General features: G+C 42.8%; 1 protein-coding gene across 5 annotated transcripts in view; it reads right to left on the bottom strand.

The window, feature by feature from the left end:
* The window catches only part of ect2 (epithelial cell transforming 2), a 237,404-nt gene that overhangs the window by 50,776 nt on the left and 161,749 nt on the right, over window positions 1–24,879 (bottom strand). For all 5 annotated transcript variants that reach the window (XM_061684632.1, XM_061684633.1, XM_061684635.1 and 2 more), the window contains 2 exons: window positions 23,807–23,888; window positions 7,222–7,300 (listed from right to left, as the gene is read on the bottom strand). In XM_061684632.1, the coding sequence (XP_061540616.1) occupies window positions 7,222–7,300; window positions 23,807–23,888 (161 nt within the window). The remainder of the gene's footprint in view (window positions 1–7,221; window positions 7,301–23,806; window positions 23,889–24,879) is intronic.

Below are 24,879 nucleotides of genomic sequence, written 5' to 3'. Positions count from 1 at the left end.
AGTCAGTTGTTGCCTTATTCCTATATGTTTTTTAAACCTATTATGCGTGAGCGTGGCCTGCTAATTAGCACAGGCCTGCTGCTATTGGCAACGAGACCAGCAACGAGATGCCTCTCTATTCCACTGAGGACTATCACGGATTGCTACAGAGGATGTCAGTCCTGGAAACGAAAATCCACCGTCTTGTAGCGTAGCGGTTTCCACATTCATCGAGCGGACCGCGACATGGAATCATCGGGGAAAACAAAGGGCGGCGGAATATGCCTCTATATCAACGACAAATGGTGTACGGACGTCACGGTGCTCAGCACACACTGCAGCCCGCATTTGGAGTCGCTATTCTTAAACTGTAAACCATTCTACTCGCCACGTGAGTTCGCATCGTTCATCCTGGCTGCAGCCTACATTCCGCCTCAAGCTAACACGAACACCGCACTGCTAAGCATGGAATTTTTCTAATAGTAAAATAGGTACCTTGATTCACGAACTCCCTAAATACAAGCAGCACATCGACTGTCCTACCAGGGAAAATAATACTTTAGACCACTGCTACAATACGGTAAAAAACACATTCCGTGCTATTCCTTGTGCAGCCCTGGGCTCGTCTGATCACTGCTTAATTCACTTAATACCGACGTACAGGCAAGAACTTAAATGCGCAAAGCCTACAGTGAAAACAGTGAAAATGTGGACAAATGAAGCCAAGATGGAACTTCAAAGCTGTTTAGACTGCACAGACAGGAGTGTCTTTGAAAATTCAGCTGGCAGCCTGGATGAATATACGGACACTGTCACATCCTATATCAGTTTCTGTGAAGAGGTTTGTGTACCAACAAAATCTTTTCGCACATTCAACAACAACAAGCCGTGGTTCACTGCTAAACTTAAGCAGTTTCGCCAAGCTAAGGAGGACGCATATCAGAGCGGGGACAGGGCCCTGTATAATCGAGCTAGAAACCAGCTGACTAGAGAAATTAACATTGCATGCAGCAATGTTGGAAAAACAGTTTAGCGCAAACGACTCTAAATCAGTCTGGCATGCATTCCAATCGCTGACTAATTACAAGCGATGATCCCCCCCAAGCTGAGAACAATAGCACACTAGCCAACGACTTGAATACCTTCTACTGCAGATTTGAAAAGGACACTTTCACACCACACACCCACCCGGCCGCACCCGCGACCACAATCACACCTCTGACTTCTGCGTTAACCATCCATGAACAGGATGTGAGACGCATCTTCAAACAACAGAAGATTAACAAAGCGGCAGGCCCGGACCATGTGTCCCCATCCTGCCTCAAAGTCTGCGCGGACCAGCTCACTCCAGTCTTCACTCATATCTTCAATAGATCTCTGGAACTGTGCGAAGTTCCATCCTGTTTCAAACGCTCCACCATCATTCCAGTCCCCAAGAAACCTGCAATCTCGGGTCTGAATGACTACAGGCCTGTCGCTTTGACATCTGTGGTCATGAAGTCCTTTGAACGTCTCGTGCTGGACCACCTCAAGAGTGTCACAGGTCCCCTGCTGGACCCCCTGCACTTTTCCTACCAAGCGAACAGGTCTGCGGATGATGCAGTCAACATGGGACTGCACTTCATCCTAGAACACCTCGACAGTGCAGGGACCTACGCGAGGAACCTGTTCGTGGACTTCAGCTCAGGGTTCAACACCATCATCCCTGAACTCCTTTCATCCAAGCTTCTCCAGCTCAGCGTCTCACCTGCCATCTGCCAGTGGATTTACAGCTTTCTGACGGGCAGGACACAGCAGGTCAGGCTGGGGGAGGCCACCTCATCCACATGCAGCATCAGCACTGGGGCGCCCCAAGGTTGTGTCCTCTCTCCGCTGCTCTTCTCTCTCTACACGAACGACTGCACCTCAGCGAACCCGACTGTCAAACTCCTGAAGTTTGCAGATGACACCACTGTAATCGGCCACATCAAGGACGGTGACGAGTCTGCATATCGACAGGAAGTGGAGCGGCTGGAGCTGTGGTGCGGCCGACACAACCTGGAGCTGAACACGCTCAAGACTGTAGAGATGATCGTGGACTTCAGGAGGCATCCTTTGCCACAGCTGCCCCTCACGTTGTCCAGCTGCCTTGTGTCAACCGTCGAGACCTTCAAGTTCCTGGGAATTACATTCTCTCAGGACCTGAAGTGGGCGACCAACATCAACTCCGTCCTCAAAAAGGCCCAGCAGAGGATGTACTTCCTGCGGCTTCTGAGAAAGCACGGCCTGCCACCGTAGCTGCTGAGACAGTTCTACACAGCGGTAATCGAATCAGTCCTGTGTTCTTCCATCACAGTCTGGTTCGGTGCTGCTACAAAAAAAGGACAAACTCCGACTGCAACGGACAATCAAAACTGGTGAAAGGATTGCCCGTACCCCCCTACCCACCATTGAGGACTTGCACGCTGCCAGAACTAAGACAAGGGCGTGCAAAATCCTCTCGGACCCTCCGCACCCCTGTCACCAGCTCTTCCAGCTCCTTCCCTCAGGTAGGCGCTACCGATCAATGCAAACTAGAACTAGAGACATTCCAACAGCTTCTTCCCTCTTGCGATCAACTTCTTAAACACCTAACCTATAATTTCATTACAACAAGCTGACAATTTTTGACTTGAGTTCGTTGTCACATTTCTGTGGGGCCAATTATTTATTACTCGTGCACTCACTGTAGTTGTCTCGCCATGCTGCACTATTTGCATATACTGGCCACTCATGCCAGAGTAGCATCTGCTCCATTTGCACACTGTTTGAGGAGTATCTGTAACATTTGCACAACCAACATTGTCCCAGATTATCGCACTACTCGTCACTTTAAACCGCATACACTCCTTGAAGTCTCAGCGCCCCTTGCACAGTGGTCATCGCACCGGTCTATTGCAATATTAGTCATTCGAACTGCTCTAAGTGCTAGAGGACTCTGCATCTTTTTGCACAATTGTTTTTTGTCAATGTCTTTGTCTCCAAAGTGTTCTGTAAATTGACTGTCTGTTGTACTAGAGCGGCTCCAACTACCGGAGACAAATTCCTTGTGTGTTTTGGACATACTCTGCAAATAAAGATGATTCTGATTCTGATATGTGGATGTAAATGGACAGTCGGGGAATGAAACCACTCTACCGATGTCTAAAAATGGTGAGCAGAAGCGTGCTAACAGACAGCCACTGAGCTCAACCAAGAGGATGGATGTGGACTGTGGAAACGGTAATGGATCATCCAGCATTTCTCCCTGGAATTTACTGGTAGCAAAGCCCAAATATATGGGACAACATCTAAAAGGCAGGACACAACACCAGCAGATAACCGAGGAATCCGGCTGGCCTGTGTTGCGTGCTGCTTCAACCCCGAGTGAGCAGGCGTAGACGGTCGCCACAGTGAAGGGCAAGAAAAGAGGACGCGAGTCAATGCAAAACATTGACATCAGACTCACAAATAGATTTGAGCCACAAGACCCTGGCCAAGAATGCTCATTCCCCACCACTACTATAAGGTATGAAACTAAATCATACAAGAAAAAAATGGCACCCCAAACGTTACTAGTTGGTGATGGAGTTGTCAAGGATGTGAAAGGTTTTTGCAGTAAGAAGAACACCAAAGTACTGCCTTTTAACAATAACATGGTGTCTGATATCTCTAAAAAAAAAAAAAATAAAAAAAAAAGTCCTGGAGATCATGAATGAGCGTGAAATCTGTCATTATACACACAGGGATCAGCAATCAGTTGTACTGAAGCGAGATTTCATTGATCTCCTAACAAAAGTGCAATGTTTGGATGTTGAGGTTTTCATAAGTGGAACTCTCCCAATGGTACGATTTGGAGATCAATGTTTCAGTAGGCTCAGTCAATTAAGTGGCTCAAAGAAGCGTGTACTGCAGTACCCTGTGAGTTTCATTGACAATTTCTGCGTTTTTTTTTTTGGGAGCGGACAGCTTTGTAAAGCAGACGGTTTCTGTCTAAATAGACAGAGGGTTAAGTTATTGGCTGCCAAGATTTTTTTTTACTGTGTACGTCATTCAGCAGCCCAAAAGGAAAACATTGGTCTTGTTGACACGGCTGAAGGACAAAAAGACGTAGTCTTCCCAAACAATCGGAGGAACAAGAGATAAGGGGACACGGGGCGACGATGGATTCATCAGCGCCATCCAAACAATCGGAGGAACGAATGAGGAATGAGATGAGGCAGCACTTTGAATCGCCCACTCCCCTCCCTGCCCCATTGGAGCAAAGCCCAACGCAAAACTCACTCTCTACTACCCTAAATGCCCTGTTAGGTGTGACGGACAGGATGAAGGCTATTGTCAATATTGGAATCCAGTGCACACCACACCAAGATCTTCCTCCCGTCCTCCTTCGCTTAAAACCACTGTCCACTAAGATGCGAAAGGCCCCTCCTCCTCCCATGAAGAATCGTATCTGCAAATCTGACTGATATCTGTGGGGTCTTTTCCACAATAAGTCAGACCCCTACGGAGATCAGGCATTTTTAATCCCTGTAATTACAAAGGACAGAAAGTTGGTCAAAGAAATATGACACAAAAAAAGTAGAACTAAAAATTTAATGAGGATAAAATGTCAATCTATCAAACCATTGTCTCCAGTTACTTCTGTGAGACTAGCTCTTTTCAATTTCAGGTAACTGGGTAATAAATCAATGTTGAGTAATGAAATCATGACAACCTATGATCTGGACCACTAAATGAAACATGGCTAACAGAAAGTAGCTGTAATACCATTTTAAATGAGGCAACACCAGCAAATTTTAATTTTATGAACAAGTGTCGAATAGAGAAAAAAGGTGGTGGTATTGCTGTTATTTTTAAGTCATTTCAGTGTAAAGAAATTATACTACTAATTTTCGTTAAAGGTTACCCAAAGGTTATTGTTCGAATAATTTATAAGCCTCCAAGATACAATAGAAAATTTATGGAAGACTTTTCAGAAGTGCTGTCAGTTATTTGTACTGACGACAACTATTTTGTCATAACGGGAGACTTTTAACATTCATGCATGGAAGAAAAAAAAAAAATCTCAAAAACTCTGCTATACGAGACACATTTGACCTCTCTCAACATAAGAGTCCAACCCACACTCATGGACACATCTTAGACCTGGTCATCTCAAAAGATGTTGAAATTCTATCAGCTGACATTAAGGATATGGCTATTTTTGACCATTTTTGTGCATTAATTGAATTACAGATTCTTCCAAAAGTTCAGACAACTACCATCTCTATCAAGAAAAGGTACATAAATGAGAGTACCGCTACTAAGTTTATGGAGACCATAGCTGTGCCACAAACTGTAAGTGCTGACACAGTTGATGAACCTTTGGATAATTTCACCAGGAAATTGTCATCAATGTCATGAATGCTGTCGCTCCTATTAAAACTAAAACAATCTTGAGGCGACCTAGAACACAGTGGAGGAGCACAATGATGGTGAAGACCTCTAAATCAAAGTGTAGGAAAGCAGAACGTAAGTGGAGAAAAACTAAACTCCAAATTGACTATGACCTCTACAGACAGTCTTTGTAATTTTAACCAAGAGTTAGTCAGGGGTAGACAGTAACACTTTTCTGAAATCATCAGTAAGAACTTCAACAATACTCGCACTCTGTTTGCTGTGGTTGACAAGCTCACAACCCCCCCGAATCAGATAGCTCCAGAACTCCTAACAGCAGATAAATGCAATGAATTTGCTTGATATTTTAGCAAAAAAAATCCAATCCATCAGGTTAAATATCAACAATCAACTCAGCAATTTCTTGAACTTAAATGGACATTTTGACAAGTTTCAATCAGGTTTCCAAACTCATCACGTGAACGAATCTGCTCTTATCAAAGTGCTAAATGATATAAGGTTGAATACTGACTCGGAAAAGGTGTCAATTCTGGTCTGGTTGGATCTCAGTGTGGCTTTTGATACGGTAGATCATAATATACTGCTGAACACGTTGGAAACATGGGTAGGACTAAATGGAGAATCCTTAAATGGTTCAGGTCCTACCTGGAGGAAAGGAGTTATTTTGTGACCATTGGAAGTGTTCACGCTCATTGAATGGGAATGACCTATGGACCCCTCCTGTTCAGCCTGTATATGGTACCCTTAGGTCATATTCTTCAGAACTTTTATTTTGTCTATCATAGCTATGCAGATGACACAGTGATATCTAGCAGTGTCTCCAGATGACTACAGTTCAATTGAGGTGATGTGTCACTGTCTAAAACAGATGAATAACTGGATGAGCCAAAATATTATTCAACTAAACCACAACAAAACTGAGATAATTGGTTTCTGGCAATAAAGAGGATTGCTGTTAGTAAATACCTGGAGTCACTCTCTTTAAAAACCAAAGACCAAGTCCGATACCTTGGTGTACTGATAGATTCCGACCTGACTTCCAACAGTCATATCAAATCAATTACTGAAGCTGCCTTCTACCATCTAAAGAGCATATCCAGAGTGAAGGCTTGCATGTGCCAAGCAGACCAGGAGAAGCTCATCCATGCTTTTATCTCAAGTAGACTTGACTATTGTAATGGTCTTCTAACTGGACTCTCCAAAAAGAGCATTAAATAACTGCAGCTCACTCAGAATGCTGCAGCTCGGGTTCTGACCAGAACAAAGAGGTCAGAGCATATTCGTCTCATTCTAAAATATTTTCACTAGCTCCCAGTCAGCTTTAGAATAGATTTGAAAGTTCTGCTACTGGTCTATAAATCACGAAATGATTTATGTCCTGAATACATGAAAGAAATGCTTGTGGAATATAAACCCAGTAGGGCTCTGAGATCGACAGTCTCAGGTCAAATAGTGGAGTTCAAGAGTCCAAAGCAAACATGGTGCAGCAGCATTTAGCTATTATGCTGCACACAAATGGAATAAGTTGCCAACAGAAGTGACATCAGCCCCAAGTGAGAATGTTTTTAATTAAGTCCAGGTTAAAAACTCTTGTTTTTTCTCATGCTTTTTTAGAGCACTTTGACTTTTAAATATTTCTTGCACTGTATTCTGTTTTAATTGTACTTTTTTCCTCTTTGTTTTCAATGTTTATAAGCTCTTTTTTTCTTCTTTGATTTTAAATGCTTTTAATTATGTAAAGCACATTGAGTTACCTTGTGTATGAAATGCGCTATATCAATAAATTTGCTTTGCTATGATGTAAAGACAGGGGGAAAAGAAAGGAGATAATGAATTCAGACTTACGGGACATCCGTCAACTTCATAAACAACATCAAAGATCTGCTTCTGACCATCTGTCTTCCTCTTGTCTTCGTTAATGTGACTGGTGGAAAGTAAAGTACAATTATCCATCCATTTTCTTCCAGTTCTTTATTGTCTCTCTCAGTAAAGCACAATTACTAAAATGGAATTTAGTGTTAACATGACACCAAAATTCTGACTTTGATACGATAAATGCATAAAGTAATTCGATACCGATACAAAAAGCCTAAAACATCAGTAAAAGCAGTATCAGATGACAAAACATGGTCTTCAAAATCTTTGTATTTTTATTAAGTCAAAATAATATTAGGTAGGGCAGCATATTGAATGAAATAATATACAGCGGCTGACATAAGTATTTAACACGTCACCATTTTTCTCAAATATATTTCCAAATGTGCTATTGACATGAAAATTTCACCAGATGTTGGGAACAACCCAAGTAATCCATACATACAAATAAAGTAGAACAATTAAGCTAAAAAAATAGGTTGTGTGTAATAATATGAAAAGACACAGGGGAAAAGTATTGAACACGCCAACTGGTATTTATTTAATACTTTGTACAAAAGCCTTTGTTTGCAATGACAGCTTTAAGACGCCTCCTGTACGGAGAAACTAGTTGCCTGCATTACAATGGTGTGATTTTGGCCCATTCTTCCACACAAGCAGTCTTCACATCTTGAAGGTTCTGTGGGCTTCTTTTATGGACCTTGGGTTTCAGTTCTTTCCATAGATTTTCGATTGGATTCCATTGAGGTGATTGCCTGGGCCATTCTAGCAGCTTTATTTTTTTCCTTTGAAACCGATTGAGTTTCCTTGGCAGTCTGTTTTGGTCATTATCCTGCTGCAATGTCCACCCTCGTTTCATTTTCATCATCCTGGTAGATGGCAGCGGATTTGTGTCAAGAATGTCTCGGTACATTTGCCCATTCATCCTTATTTCAATAATGTGAACTTTACCAGTACCATTTGATGATAAGCATCCCCACACCATCATGCTCCCACCTTCGAACTTCACTGTTGGTATGGTGTTTTTAGGGTGATGTACAGTGCCATTTCTCCTCCAAATGTGGTGTCCATTATGGCATCCAAACAGTTCAATTTTGCTCTCATCCCACCAGACTATATTCTCCCAGAATTTAACTCGCTTGTCCAAATGTTGTCCAACGAGCTTTGACATGCTTTCTTTCAGCAATAGGGTCTTGCGTAGTGAGCATGCATACAGGCCATGGCGGCGGAGTAAATTACTCAGTTTTCCTTTTAACAACAGTACCTGCTAATTCCAGGTCTTTTTGAAACTCTCCACAGGTGGTCCTTGGTTCATGGACATCTCTTCTGATTATTCTTTGTACTCCTCTGTCACAAATCTGGCGAGGAGCACCTGGATCAAGGCAAATTTATGGTGGTATGATTGGCTTTCCACTTATGTATTATGGCCCCAACTGTGCTTATTGGAACATTCAAAAGCTTAGATGGCCTGTAACCAATGCCATCATTATGTTTTGCATCAATTAGTTTGCAATGGTCTTGAGACAGCTCTCTGCTCTTACCCATCATGAGAAGTGTCTTGACTCTCACCTTGAAATGAGACCATTTTGTAGGCCATCAATTAGGACTGAACCAGCTGATTTCCATTTGCACTGACAAGGGGCTGGATTGCTGTTTGATTATTGATAGATTTTAGGTGTTGTCTTGGCTTTCCATGCCTTTTTTCACCTCCCTTTCTTCATGTGTTCAATACTTTTTCCCTGCATCATTTCAAATTTTTACACGCAACTTAATTTCTGATATTATTTGTTCTACTTTCTTTGTATGTATGTTTTACCTTGGTTGTTCCCAACATTAGGTGAAATTTTGAGGTCAATAGCACCTTTGAAAGTATATTTAGTGAGAAAAATGGTGACGTGTTAAATTATCTTTCAGCCGCTGTAGGTTCCCTGTTGATAAAATAAAATTCCACATAGAGGCACAGCTATTTAGCCTTTTTTTCAACAGAAATACAATTATTCTCTCACCGCTGAGATTTGTAGCATTGTTTAGAATATAAAAATTGCTTCAAAGAGATTAGGGTTAGGACAGTTCACCTGCAAAGGTTGAATCAAAGCAACTGGTCTGTTCTTGTTTGTTAAAGCTGAAAAAAAACAAAACACAACCACAAAAACAAAAGCCTCTTCAGTTCTCAGTGTGGAGTCCTTCTATTTATGCCTTGTGTTTCCTGGGTGGTCAACAATAGGGTGTTGTTGTTGTTGCCCAGTGTGATAAGCAAAACAACCGTCCTACATTCCAATCATTCGTTCACTAATCTTGTGGTAAAACAGCAGGTTAGGGCCACTCTTCCTGTTGAATGAGGCGATCTTTAGAACTTTTGAAACTTTAGAACTGCCTAGAATATTTGACGCTGGAATCGGTCTCGGTCTTGGTGCTATCGTTGCCAAAATTCTCTGGTCAGGCGGCAGAGGGAAACGCCGCCCTGTTTCTGAGGAACAGCCTATAGCCCAAAATCTGTGGGCGTGAAAAAAGCGGTGCCATTTTTATAAGCACACCTTACAGAAACTCACCCATTATTGCACAGACAGAATGTTGATTCTTAAAGTACTGTAACCAATTCCTTCATTACCCCCACACTTTAACGCCAGGCGAGCATGGTGTGCATAGGACTGAACGCACGTGGGTGGTCATTAGTTAACGGGGAAAACATGAGCGGTTAACTGATATTTGTGAAGCAGGAAAATAGCAGTAGTTTTCACACCACCATATGAATATTACAAACTGCTGAATTCACACAATTGATGAACAAATCTAAACATTTTAACTGAAATTATAGATTAATGATTACATTTTCTCCCATACCCGAGTTTTTGCTTCAGTGACCACCAGAGCTGCATTCCGCTTGGCCAGCCGGTACCCATTAGCTGCCTCAGGAGTCCCACAGGGCAAAAAGGCCCGATAGGACTCCTCCTTCAGCTTGATGGAATCCCTCCCCAACGGGTTTCGGGATTTCCGCCACGACAGGCACCGACCACCTTACAGCCACAGCTCCGGCCGGCCGCCTCAGCAATGGAGGCGCGGAACACGGTCCATTCGGACTCGATGTCCCCCGCCTCCCCCGGAAAAAGAGCAAAGTTCTGTCGGAGGTGGGAGTTAAAACTCCTTCTGATAGGGGATTCTGCCAGACGTTCCCAGCAGACCCTCACAATACGTTTGGGCCTGCCACGTCGGACCGGCATCTTCCCCCACCATCGGAGCCAACTCACCACCAGATGGTGATCAGTTGAGAGCTTCGCCCCTCTCTTCACCAGAGTGTCCAAGACATGCGGCCGCATGTCCGATGACACGACCACAGTCGATCATCGAACTGCGACCTAGGGTGTCCTGGTGCCGAGTGCACGTGTGGACACCCTTATGCTTGAACATGGTGTTCGTTATGGGCAATCCGTGACGAGCACAGAAGTCCAATAACAGAACACCGCTCGGGTTCTGATCGGGGGGGCCGTTCCTCCCAATCGCGCCCTTCCAGGTCTCACTGTCATTGCCCACGTGAGCATTGAAGTCCCCCAGCAGAACGAGGCGTCCCCAGCGGGAGCGCTCTCCAGCACTCCCTTCCAAGGACTCCAAAAAGGGTGGGTACTCTGAACTGCTGTTTGGTGCATAGGCACAAACAACAGTCAGGACCCGTCCCCCCCACCTCAAGGCGGAGGGAGGCTACCCTCTCGTCCCCCGGGGTGAATCCCAACGTACAGGCGGCGAGCCGGGGGGGCAATAAGTGTACCCACACCTGCTCGGCGCCTCTCACCGTGGGCAACTCCAGGGTGGAAGAGAGTCCAACCCCTCTCGAGAGGACTGGTACCAGAGCCCAAGCTGTGTGTGGAGGCTAGTCTGACTATATCTAGTCGGAACTTCTCGACCTCACACACCAGTTCGGTCTCCTTCCCTGCCAGAGAGGTGACATTTCACGTCCCTAGAGCCAGCTTCTGTCGCCGGGGATTGGACTGCCAAGGTCCCTGCCTTCGGCCACCGCCCAACTCACACTGCACCCGACCCCTATGGCCCCTCCCACAGGTGGTGAGCCCATGGGAAGGGGGACCCACGTTACCCTTTCGGGCTGTGCCCGGCCGGGCCCCATGGGTGCAGGCCCGGCCACCAGGCGCTCGCCTTCGAGCCCCACCACCAGGCCTGGCTCCAGTGGGGGACCCCGGTGACCTGCGTCCGGGCAAGGGAAAATGAAGTCCATTGTTTGTCGTCATCATTAGAGGTCTTTGAGTATGGGAGGAGTTCAGTGAGGCCATGGAGAAAGACTTCCGGACGGCTTTGAGGAAATTCTGGTCCACCATCCGGGGTCTCAGGAGAGGAAAGCAGTGCACCACCAACACTGTGTATAGTGGGGATGGGGCGCTGCTGACCTCGACTCGGGACGTTGTGAGTCGGTGGGGAGAATACTTCGAAGACCTCCTCAATTCCACCGTCACGCCTTCCCATGAGGAAGCAGAGTGTGGGTTGTCTGAGGCTCTGTTGTGGGGCTGTCTTGGTTGACACGCCTCTGCAACATTGCGTGGACATCGGGGACGGTGCCTCTGGATTGGCAGACTGGGGTGGTGGACCAGTCTGCGTGTGTTCCAATTACATGGGGATCACACTCCTCAGCTTCCCTGGTAAGGTCTATTCAGGGGTGCTTGAGAGGAGGGTCCGTCGGGAAGTCGAATCTCAGATTCAGGAGGAGCAGTGTGGTTTTCGTCCTGGCCGTGGAATAGTGGACCAGCTCTACACTCTCGGCAGGGTCCTCGAGGGTGCATGGAAGTTCGCCCAACCGGTATACATGTGTTTTGTGCACTTTGAGAGACGTTCGACCGTGTCCCTCGGGGAGTCCTGTGCTTCGGGAGTATGGGGTACCGAACCCCCTGATACGGGCTGTTCAGTCCCTGTACGACCGGAGTCAGAGTTTGGTCCGTATATCCGGCAGTAAAAAGGAAAGCCAATACAGTCTTATACTCATTTGCCTGCTCAATGCATATTATTAGCAAACATACAGACCCTTTCCAAAAAAAAATTATATCATGGAAAAGTTTATTTCCATAACTCCATTAAAAAACTTTCATAGATTATATATTAAGATTTAAACAATTTCATGTATTTATTTGTTTATTTTTACATAACTTGGGCTTCCAGCTCATAAAACCCACGAAATCAACAATTCGAAAAATACGGTGAAGATAGCAACCCAAATTTTGAAGGCCATTAATGTCTTAAACTGAGTGTCACACACTAATCATCTACTAAAATCAAAGCACCTGCACAAGTTTCCCCAGGTGTCATTAAATTGCTTCATTTTGGTTCAATTGTCTCAGTTGGGTTCAATATGGTGAAGACTGCAGACTTGACAACTGGCCAGAAGACCATCATTGATACCCTCTATAGGATGGGTAAGCCACAAAAGTTCATAGCTAAGGAGGCTGGCTGTTCACAGAGCATATCAATGGAAAGTCTAGTGGAAGGACAAAATGTGGCAGGAGAAGATGCACCAGCAAAAGAGATGACCGTGGGCTTCAGCGTATTATCAAACAGAGAAGATTCCAGAATCTAGCAGAGATCCAAAGAGTGGAATGAAGCGGGAGACATTGCTTCAAAAACCACCACATTCAGACGCATCTGGGAGATGGGCTACAACTGTCGGGTTCCTCAGGTCAAGCCACTTCTGAACCTGAGCCAATGTAGGAAGTGTCTCAACTGGGCCAAAGAGAAGAAGGACTGGACTATTGGCCAGTGGGCCGAGGTCCTCTTTTCCGATGAAAGTGTGGCTTTCATTCGGGAATCAAGGTCCAAAGGTTTGGAGGAAGAGGGGTGAATAACAGAAACCAAGCTGCTTGAGGTCCAGTGTGAAATATCCACAGTCAGTCATTATTTGGAGTGCAATGTCCAGTGCAGGAGTTGGTAAACTCTACTGGTAAAATCCAAGGTCACTGCAGCAGTCTACCAGAATGTTTGCGAGGACTTCATGATTCCTTCTGTTGAGGATATAGATCCTCAACAGAAGGAATATATATATATTTTTTTTTACAAAAACGGTGATTTCTTCACAGTATTCAAAATTTTTTAATTCCTGATTTTGTGGGTTTTATGAGCTGGAAACCCAAATTATGTAAAAATTAACAAAATAAATACTTGAAATTGTTTCAATTGTGGGCCCTGAACCTATAATCTATAAAAGTTAACTTTTTGAATGGAATTATGGAATTCAATAAACGTTTCCATGATATTCTAATTTTTTGGAAAGTGTCTGTATATCACCTTTAACAATTTATTCCATATAATTTGGTAACTGTTAGGAACCCACAATTATCTGTGCCCACACTGTGATACAGTCCCATCGAAAAGCATTGGAACGTCAAGGTCAATTGCTTTGTTTTTGCTGTATACTGAAGACATTTGCGTTTCAGATCAAAAGATGAATATGAGACAAAGATTCAGAGTTCCAGCTTCTATTCCATGGTATTTACATCGCAATGTGTTAAACAACTTAGGACAGAGCACCTTTTGTTTGAAGCCACTCACTTTTCAAGTGAGCAAAGTTATTGGAAAAGACATGATTAAATTAATTTAAAGTGAATAACTTTTACACAAACATGAACTAACATTAACAATAAAACAAGTAATTTGCTATAACAGCAGTATTTATATATGTATCACGCAGGGAAAGTCCTTCTTTTGAATTCCTCTATGCAGTATTTCAGAAATTTTAACTAAATAAATGCTGGTTAGGTTTAAAACGATTAAATGTGATTTATGCTTTTTAAGGAATCTGGATAAAATTTACCTGAAATTAAATAGATGCAAATACTTAAAAATAACACAATGTCAGCCTTTTGTCTCGTTAGATGAACACTCAAATCTTCTAAAATACTGTATTTTAATCATCTTTTTAATGAAATATTCTAATGGTGATTAATATGATGCCTATTCTTAAGTCAGGTTAATATGCTAAGGATAACTCTATTGTGTTGTTGCTTTTAAGCACATTATGTTCCCCTGTATTTAGAGGGTTGGGCTACAGTTACAAAATGTGGATAACGTTAACAGCAGCTTGTAATAATAAATATACTTTTAGGAGAACATTGTGATGGGAATTTTTTTTTTTTATTAGGTTATCTTATGTCTTAACACGTCATGTCTAGTACATATAGTAGCTTCGTTTGTACAGAAAAATCTAAAGTCAATCCGTTGGGCATCCACATAAGTACATATACATAACTCTATGTTTGGGTGAAACGCAATATCCGATGGTTCACTCCATCTCCCCCCACACGGAGCCTAAAACGTTCTCAGTCGTGAGCCGCTTCTTCCCAGGATCCTATACGGACCTTGCTAGCGGCATAGAGCAACACTCTCATCACGTTCATCTCTACCAGGGGAGAAAAGCGGACCTTGCGCTACATTACAAACAAACAACAACTCAAACTTGGGTCTTTTTTTTTTTTTTTCATGATTAGAGGATCTTAACTCGGGAGTTAATATTTTTGTGATTAAAAATAATAATACATTCCATTACTGTTTTTGCCTTCGTTATTAAAATAAGAGTAGTTAAAAGCATAAAACCTCAAGCTTCACAAATAAACTAAAATGGTAAAATATACAATATGTAAATTAATACAACGCTGGATCGTCCGAGTGGGTCGTGGTATGATTTGTAATAGAAAGGGTTGCGGGGTTGGCTTACTTGGATTGTTTTACTCTTTACTGCTAGTGATTCCACATTGTCTGCCAAAGTGTATAATGCAATGTTTTCTTATAATTTCTTTTATGTGTATATGTACTGATGTAGGACTCAGTGCTGTTACTTAGAATAACACAGGTCAAGTAAAAGTAATAAATACTTGCTAAGTATTCAGTGAGAAAAAAAAACTTGAGTACTGAGTAACTTTTGAGTAATTTGTATTTCATTATGTATTTTTATTTGGCGCATGAGCGTCAAATACATACAGTCCCCTCCAAAAGTATTGGAACGGCAAGGTCAATTCCTTTGTTTTTGTTGTGTACTGAAGACATTGGGGTTTCAGATCAAAAGATGAATATGAGTTCAGAATTCCAGCTTTTAGTTGATGGTATTTACATCTCGATGTGTTAAACAACTCAGGACAGAGCACCTTTTGTTTGACTTTTCAAGTGAGCAAAGGTATTGGAACAGACTATAAAATTCACAATGCATTCTCACATTTACACACACATTCATACACCAATGGGCGGCTGCTGCCATGCAAGGTGCTGCTAGGCCCACTGGAAGCCAGGATTCGGACCGGCGACCCTTCGGTCAATAGACAACCCGCTCTACCCAACTGAGCCACAGCCACCCATAAGCACGTTCTTTCTTGCTTTCTCTTCTGGCTCATCTCTGTAGTTCGTATTAGCAAAATCCAATTTGGTCTTCCGATTCTTTTTGCTGATGAGTGGTTTGCATCTTGTGGTATGGCCACAGCTCTCATAATGTTTCCGTCATCAACTGCTGTTTGCTTTGCTTTGGATGACGAGGATCATGGTCGCCATGTCAACAGCCAGGAAACAACACGAAGTGTGATGACTGACATGATATCCGGTGAGTTTGCGTCACTCTCAGCGCATTATGTAGCTAAATACGTGATTATTTTGCAATCAAAGGCCATTCCTAAATTTTGTTTTAGCTGGATTATGCAATAAAAACACATAACGTGACAAAAGGCAAAAATAAAATATCCAAGCATCAAAGTTACTGTTGCATAAATGCTGTTTTTCACAAAAAGCTAATTATCTCCATCTGTGAGACGCAACCAAAAAATTTAAAACCTACCTATGATTCACTGCACATAACTAAATCTAGATCTAGCTTTTTTTGCTGCTGAAAGAAGAGAGCTCATCCTTCAAAAAGGGCCAGCAGAGGATGTACTTCCTGCGGCTTCTGAGAAAGCACGGCCTGCCAAAGGAGCTGCTGAGGCAGTTCTACACAGCGGTCATCGAATCAGTCCTATGTTCTTCCATCACAGTCTGGTTTGGTGCTGCTACAAAAAAGGACAAACTCCGACTGCAACGGACAATCAAAACTGCTGAAAGGATTGTCGGTACCCCTCTACCCACCCTTGAGGACTTTTGCACGCTGCCAGAACTAAAGACAAGAGCGTGCAATATCCTCTCGGACCCTCCACATCCCGGTCACCAGCTCTTCCAGCTCCTTCCCTCAGTTAGGCGGACAATGCTGATTGTGCAAATGCTGCAGATGCTCACAGTTCTGAGGACCGGGGTTCAATCCACGGCCCCGCCTGTGTGGAGTTTGCATGTTCTCCCCGTGCCTGTGTGGGTTTTCTCCGGGCACTCCTCCTCCCACATCCCAAAACATTCCTCCCACATCCCAAAAACATGCATGAATTGGAGACTCTAAATTGCCCGTAGGTGTGAATGTGAGTGTGAATGGTTGTTAGTTTGTATTTGCCCTGCGATTGGCTGGCAACCAGTTCAGGGTGTACCCCGCCTCCTGCCCGATGATAGCTGGGATAGGCTCCAGCACACTCGCGACCCTAGTGAGGAGAAGCGGCTCAGAAAATGGATGGATATATATATACACACACACATATATATATATATATATATATATATATATATATATATATATATATATATATATATATACACACACACACACACATATATATATATGTGTGTGTGTATATATATATATATAAATACACACAGACCTAACACGTGCTACACAGGTCCAGCAAAACAGAATCATTCCTCTCAAGATGGATGGAACTAATTTGCACAAACTATTCCAAAAATAAAAAAATTACATTATAATGACATAACTTAAATGTTTTATTTTATTTTATTTAGTTTTCCCTTTATTCATCAATTAATTGTCCCATTGAGAAACTCTTCTTCCAGGGAGTCCTGGGTCAAGGTGACACACAGGACGTTTTCAACAGAAAACAAAGGCATTCCTCATATACTGTACATGTAATGTGACAGAAACATTGTGAGAGCTGTGAAGAAACACCCAAAGACAACAGTCAGTGATATCACTGCCAACCTCCACAGGGCAGGGGTGAAGGTATCGCAATGCTGTTAGAAGAAGACTTCGAAAAAAGAAATATACAGGCCATACCACAAGATGCAAACCACTCCTCAGCAAAAAGAATCAGAAGCCCAGCGAAGTACAGAGATGAGCCACAAAGGTTTTGGAACAAAGTTTTATGGACTGATGAGACCAAGATTAACCTCTACCAATGTGATGGAAAGGCCAAAGTATCGAGAAAGAGGATCTGCTGATGATCCAAAACACACAAGCTCATCTGTGATGCTTGGTGGAGGTAATGGCATGGCTTGGGCTTGCATGGCTGCTTCTGGAACGGGCTCACTCGTCTTTGTTGATGATGTAACAAATGATGAGCTGTATCTCAAAATCATTATGTCTGGCAATTTACAGGAAAATGCATCCAAACTAATCGGGAGAAGCGTGCGTCATCATGCAACAAGACGACCCAAAATATACTGCCAACACAACAAAGGACTTCATCAGGGGGAAAAAGTGGAAGGTCTTAGACTGGCCAAGTCAATCACCAGACCTTAACCCAGTAGCATGCATTTTACCTCCAGAAACAAACAAGAACAGAAAGAGTCTGAGTAAAAGGCGGGAAAAGCATTTCAAATGAAGAATACAAGAGTCTGGTAAAATCATGAGTCGCAGGCTTGATGCAGTTTTTGCAAGTAATGGTTATGCCACCAAATATTAAATGTTATTCACTTTCAGTTAATTTACTAATGTCTGTTCCAATACTTTTGCTCACTTGAAAAGTAGGGGGATTCAAACAATAGGTGCTCCGTCCTAAGTTGTTTATCACATCTGGAAGTAAAAACCATGAAATAAAAGCTGCAATTCTGAACTTTTGTCTCATATTCAACATTTGATCTGAAAGCCAAATGTCTTCAATATACAATAAAAACAAAGGAATTGACCTTTCCGTTCCAATACCTTTGGAGGGGACTGTATATGAAAAAAGAAAATCAAGCAAAAGGTGCTCTGTCCTGAGTTGTTTAACACATCTAGATGTAAATACCATGAAATAAAAGCTGGAATTCTGAACTTTTGTCTCATATTCATCTTTTGATCTGAAACCCAAATGTCTTCAGTATAGGTTCAGGTTTTAATGATGTTTGATTATGTAATCAGGAATGTTTTGTGTATACATACACTGTTACATGATTGATCGGGTATGAGCTACCAAACACAGTGGGTTAGTTAACATATTGTCCACTAGATGGAGCCCTGCTTAAGCACGTTTTGTCTCTATGGCAACACAGGACAAATACTGTTTACAGGAAGTGGAAGATAAGGAAGTTTCAGCCCACTTGGGGAAAGTACCATTGCGTAATCTGTCTCTGGGTGTTGCTTTTATTACCTTTTAACGGCATAAAAATGGGAATGAATCAATGGTTTCTAAGCATTGTTCACATTACTTTATCACGACATGAGAGTGAACCACTCCGAGATGGCTCTGTAGTGCTTTAATATGCCAGAGTAAAGCCAGGTGGGTTGTCCTACAGCCCCTAGTGTGGCCATCCTATATAAGCCAAAAACTGGTGACTTTAGTGTTCTTGTTCTCCCGTAGATCAGCAACTGAGTTTACAGCTTAGTCTCATATCTATCTTTGTGTAAGACTCAGGACGATTAGAGAGGCGGCTTATCCATCCATCCATTTTCTACCGCTTATCCAAGGTCGGGTTGCAGGGGCAGTAGCTTTAGCAGGGATGCCAGGACTTCCCTCTCCCCAGCTACGTCATCCAGCTCTTCCGGGGGTATCCCGAGGCGTTCCAAGGCCAGCCAAAAGATGTAATCTCTCCAGCGTGTCCTGGGTCATCCCCGGGGTCTCCTCCCGTTGGGACATGCCCGGAACACCTCACCAGGGAGGCGTCCAGGAGGCATCCGAATCAGATGCCCCAGCCACCTCATCTGGCTTCTCTCGATGTGGAGCAGCAGCGGCTCTACTCTGAGATCCTCCCGGATGACCGAGCTTCTCACCCTCTCTCTAAGGGAGAGCCCGGACACCCTGCGGAGGAAACTCATTTCGGCCGCTTGAATCGGGAATCACGTTCTTTCGGTCACAACCCACAGCTCGTGTCTATAGGCGAGTGTAGAATTTCATCCCCGACCAAGAGAGAGCACTCCAGGACCATGGTCTCAGATTTGGAGGTGCTGATTTTCATCCCAACCGCTTCACACTCGGCTGTGAATCGCTCCATTGAGAGTTGGAAATCACGGCTTGATGAAGCCAACAGAACGACATAATCTGCAAAAAGCAGAGATGCAATACTGAGGCCACCAAATCGGTCCGCCTCTATGCCTTGGCTGTGCCTCGAAATTCTGTCCATAAAAGTTATGAACAGAATCGGTGACAAGGGGCAGCCTTGGCGGAGTCCAACCCTCACCGGAAACAAAGGCAATTTATTGCTGGCAATGCGGCCCAAACCTTGAGACTGGTTGTACACGGACCGAACATCCCGTAGCATTGGGTTCGGTACCTCATTCTCCAAGGGACGCCTTCTCCAAGTCCACAAAACACATGTAGACTGGTTGGGCGAACTCCCCCTCGAGTACCCTGCTGAGGGTGTAGGGCTGGTCCACAGTTCCATGGCTAGGACGAAAACCACACTGCTCCTCCTGAATCCGAGATTCAACTCTCCTCTCCAGCACCCTGAATAGACCTTACCAGGGAGTCTGAGGTGTGGGATCCCCCTATAGTTGGATCACACCCGCCGGTCCTCCTCCTTATAAAGGGGGACCATCACCCCAGTCTACCAATCCAGAGGGACTGTCCCTGATGTCCACGCGATGTCGCAGAGCTGCGTCAACCAGGACAGCCCCACAACATCTAGAGCCTTTATGAACTCCAGGCGAATCTCATCCACCCTTGGGACCTTGCCACTGAGGAGTTTTTTTTTAACTACATCGGTGACCTCAACCCCAGAGATAGGAGAGTCCGCCTCAGAGATCCTAGACTCTGCTTCCTCATGGGAAGGCGTGTCAGTGGAATTGAGGAGTTCTTCCAAGTATTCTCCCCACCGACTCACAACATCTCCAGTCGAGGTCAGCAGTGCCCCATCCCTACTATACACAGTGTTGATGGTGCGCTGCGTCCCCCTCCTGAGATGCCGGATGGTAGACCAGGATTTCCTGAAGCCGTCCGGAGGTCTTTCTTCATGGCCTCACCAAACTACTTCCACACCATAGTCTTTGCCTCAGGGACAATCCAAGCTGCATTCCACTTGGCCAGCCGGTACCCATCAGCTGCCTCGGGAGTGCCACAAGCCAAAAAGGCCCGACAGGACATCTTCTTCAGCTTGACAGCATCCCTCACCACTGGTGTTCACCAACAGGTTCGTGGGTTGCCGCCATGACAGGTGTGTTCCGTCAGATGTGGTTCGAAAAACAGCAGCGTCTTTTTTATGCCCACAGCTTTGGGCTATAGGTGGTTTCTTAGAATCAGGGCGGCGTTTCTCTCTGTGAACCCAGCCAGCCAACCAGATAATTTTGGCAACGATAGTGCCAAGACCTAGACCGATTCCAGCATGAAACACAGCGAGCTCTCTTGTTTACATTCACCATCACGTAAGTGTATTTTTAACTTTAAGAACTGCACAACCTTTGGTCAAAAACGTCATGCATATCAAGCTTTCCCAGCATTAATGTGTGTGGATAATACTATAAAACATTGGTTACAGAGTAAAAATAAAAGACAGAAGTGTTTGTTTGAGTGTTGTTTCAGAAAAAAAGTATATATTTCTTCGAGACACCCCATTTTTACTGGTAAATGCTGTTTTTAACAAACAAAGAAAAATCCCAATAAATTGTCTACCATGTATTTTTCAAGTTAATGACTCCACAAATGTGTCAGCCCTCTCAGAGGGCCAATATGAAACCATATAATTGTTGAATTGACTTAACCTATTACTGCATATACACAACAAAATGTTGGATACATAATTTTGAAACACCAAAGTCCAGGATAATAGTCTGTTCAACGATTGTAATAGCACAACAATTTATTACATATCTAAGAAGACACCCCATTTTTGTCGGTAAACGCTGTTTTTAGTGTTTTAAAACTATATTGCAATGTATATTATATAATGCAGACTTGTTTGACTTCTTAGTCTAAATGCAGACTGGAACATTATCCATCTAAATCTCTTCTTCTTCATGCTGATATGCTAAGATCTCTATTTTCTGCATTCATCAATGAATAGTCTGAATGTCGGTAAATGTCATACATAAAAAAAATCTATATTTTAATGATCCAAAAAACTCATAATTCTTGTTTAATCGCCAACTCTATCGTTTAGTCCCACAGAGGGATGTCAAACTCAGACCACTTTATAATAACAGTCCCCACAGAGGGCCGTGATGACTGTGAAACCAAATAATTGTTTAATTGACTTCTGCTGGATAACTAGTTTTGAAACCAAAATCTGGACAATAGTCTGTTCAACTTTTGCAATAGCACAATTTATTACATATCTGGAATTTCTTTTATAGATTTTAGCAGGAATCATGGTTGTTGCCCTTACATGTTCAGGGGTGACCACGTGTGACCTCCCTCTATAACATTCTATTGTTTTACAAGAATGCTTTAATTATTCTACATGACACAACATGTCCTTGTGTGCCCCCACGAAGAAGCCATGGCTTCTGCTAAAAGCTGATAGATTCCTCCCACTGACCCGATGTCAACCCCCATGTCTCCTGTCCTGATTTTCCCTGACATGCCCTGGGGATGGCCACACATGACTCTTTGAAGTTATTGTTTTAAAATCCTTTGAAGCGCCAGATTTTATAGCATCGTGATACTTTTGTTTTATAACCCTTTTGAAGTGCCAAGTTTTATTGTTTTTCAACACTTTCAAGTAGCGTTTGTATTGCTTTATGCCTTATGACCGCTAGAGAAACCCATGACGTCACGTGATCAACACAAGCCAATAAAGGTCAAAGAGTATAAACTACCAGACTATTGTTTTATTAGTCATTTCGAACTGCTCTTAATAGCGAGAGGACTTGGCATCATTTGCAGAATTGTCAAAAAAATAAAATAAATGTATTGCCATGACCACATTACTGGTAACCTCTTATTGCTCAGTGACTGTGTTTTTATGTCTCAAAAGTATTTACTGTCAATTGACTTTCTATTGTTGTACTAGATCTGCTCCAACTACCGGAAACAAATTCCTCGTGTGTTTTTGACAAACTTGGCAAATAAAGATGATTCTGAAGGTTGAAGCCATAAACCTGTGAAAACAAAGCGATAAATCATATGACGTCAGGGTCATAAATCACTCTTTGACAAAGTCCATTCTATTAGTTTTACCATTCACCTGATTTGGATGTAAATAGCAGTGAAGGTCTGCAGTTAAACCACATTGTTTGTTTCATTTCACATCCATTGTGGTGGTGCTTAAAAGCAAAAAGATGAGAATTGTGTCCATGTCCCAATATTTATAAACCTGACTGTATATATTTATCTCACAAAGATAAATTATAAAATTTTACAATTCTGAAAAAATAGTCTCATATTAGATAATGGTGGACATGAAAATTGACAGTTGCATACATCTGTTTACTGAATTTCACAAAGATGCAACTTACACAATGTTAAAACTGTAATACGCTCTCTAAAACTTTTCCACGCTTTCCTTGACTTGCCCTAACAGAAGGACAATTGTCATGGGTCACTAAAGTGCAGTGTTATTTTATATCGTTTAGCAAAGTCACAGCTTACCTTGGGGTAAAAAAAAAAAAAAAAAAAAAAAAGCTTACTTAGCCAAGTGTGTGAGCTGGGGAGAAGAGTTGAGGGTTTCCTTGGCAGTATGTTTGAGTGCTGCATTTCACCGGTCTGTCTGTGAGAATTGCGTTTGTGTGTGTGTGGGTGAGGGGGGGGGGGAGAGCCATGCACTCGCAGAATGGAGCACAGACTCTCAGGAGCAGCACAAGAGAATTTTCACCCAGCAAATACATTAGTACATGGGTTATATATTGACTGATGTTGATATATTATTGATACGCTAAAATTGGCACGATTAATCAGTCTGCCAATTTATTGGTCTGGTTCTACTAGAAATGCCCCATCTTTCCCAACAGATCGTCAGGTTACAACAATGTCCCGACAAAGATTATCTCACACCATGGGTAAAGTGGCCACTAAGGAGCCATTTGTTCATAGGTGACTGACCCGTCGTTATGAAAAATGGTCATTTAGCCACACCTGGCAAACAGCAACGACCAACACCATATAACCAACCCCAAGGGAAACAACCACCAGAGACATAATTAGGGGAACTAGACACCCTAAATTTAATAACTAATGAAGCCCTGTGAATTCAAATGATATTTCTTCAACAACCGGTGCAGTGCCTCAATTCAGCTTTTGCAGATTTTGTTTGCTTGTGAACATTCATCCATCCATTTTCCATACCATTTATCTTGACTAGGGTAACAAATAGATGAAATCATATGTGCTGATTGTTAATTTAAAATGAGATTGAAGACATGGATACTCACGTCATAACTTCTTTTAGAGACTCAATTGCATTCTCCAGTTTCATCTTGTCTGGGTTCTCATCTGATGTGTGCTTCTTTATGTCTGCAATGGTTACAAAACAGTAATATAAAGAGACGTCAAGGGAAAATTGAAGAGAGACATAATTTGTTTCAGATACCATTAATCCTTTTTCTACCACTTGTGTTCAGGGCCACCGGTTGAGATGGAGCAAGGTACAATACTGTCTATAGACAACCAACAATTCATAGTCCCACCTGTGGCTAATTTAGAGTCTTCGAATGGGCTCTTTTCACATACATTCTCTTTTCCGGTTTTTGCTCCATATGACAGCTGTATTCACAGTGACAAGTAAACAGCAAAGTATGAGTCTTACAAAAGTTTTTTTTTTTCTCCAAAAGCAGAGCTGCCAACCTATAAAAATTCACTTCCAGAATAATGTCCAAACCGTTCTGAATTTCCATATTTAAATTTTTTTATCAAGAACATTACAGTGGGACAGTCATAATCATAATTGTTAATACATTTTGGCTTCAATATTTGTAAATGTAATGTTTTTATTGCATCAACCTTGTAATGGTGGATGCAGTTGCAGTCTGAATCAAAGTACCAGTATATGAGATTTCTATATGCCATCATCAAAACATATCTGTCTATGGATTAATTTGCCTTTGCCAATTTTGTTTTCAACCCTGATAACCAAAAAAGCAAGTCCATTAAATAAGATTGATCAGATCTCAAACGTCAAAACTAAAACTCAGCACTCTATTTGCAAACAAACAATTAGGGATGTCCGAAGCACATTTTTTTGCACCCAAGTCCAAGGCTTTGATTTTAAGGATCTGCCGATACAGTCTCTCTGGACAATGCATTAAGAAAGAGCATGCATCCAAATTAATATATGTACTGTTGGAATTAGGCAAATATTCGAGCTAAAGAAATAATGATATAATATTCCTGTCACGGGTGTGTGTTCCGGTTGTTGTTTTCCCCGTCTTGTACACACCTGCTCCTGAGAGCATCTTCACTACCTGTGCCCGTTCACCCTAATTACCCCTTGCATTTAACCTAGTGT

The sequence above is a fragment of the Phycodurus eques genome, chromosome 8 (genome assembly GCF_024500275.1).
Source record: "Phycodurus eques isolate BA_2022a chromosome 8, UOR_Pequ_1.1, whole genome shotgun sequence".
NCBI classification, from domain to species: domain Eukaryota; kingdom Metazoa; phylum Chordata; class Actinopteri; order Syngnathiformes; family Syngnathidae; genus Phycodurus; species Phycodurus eques.
This window is presented reverse-complemented; position numbering and strand designations above follow the sequence as displayed.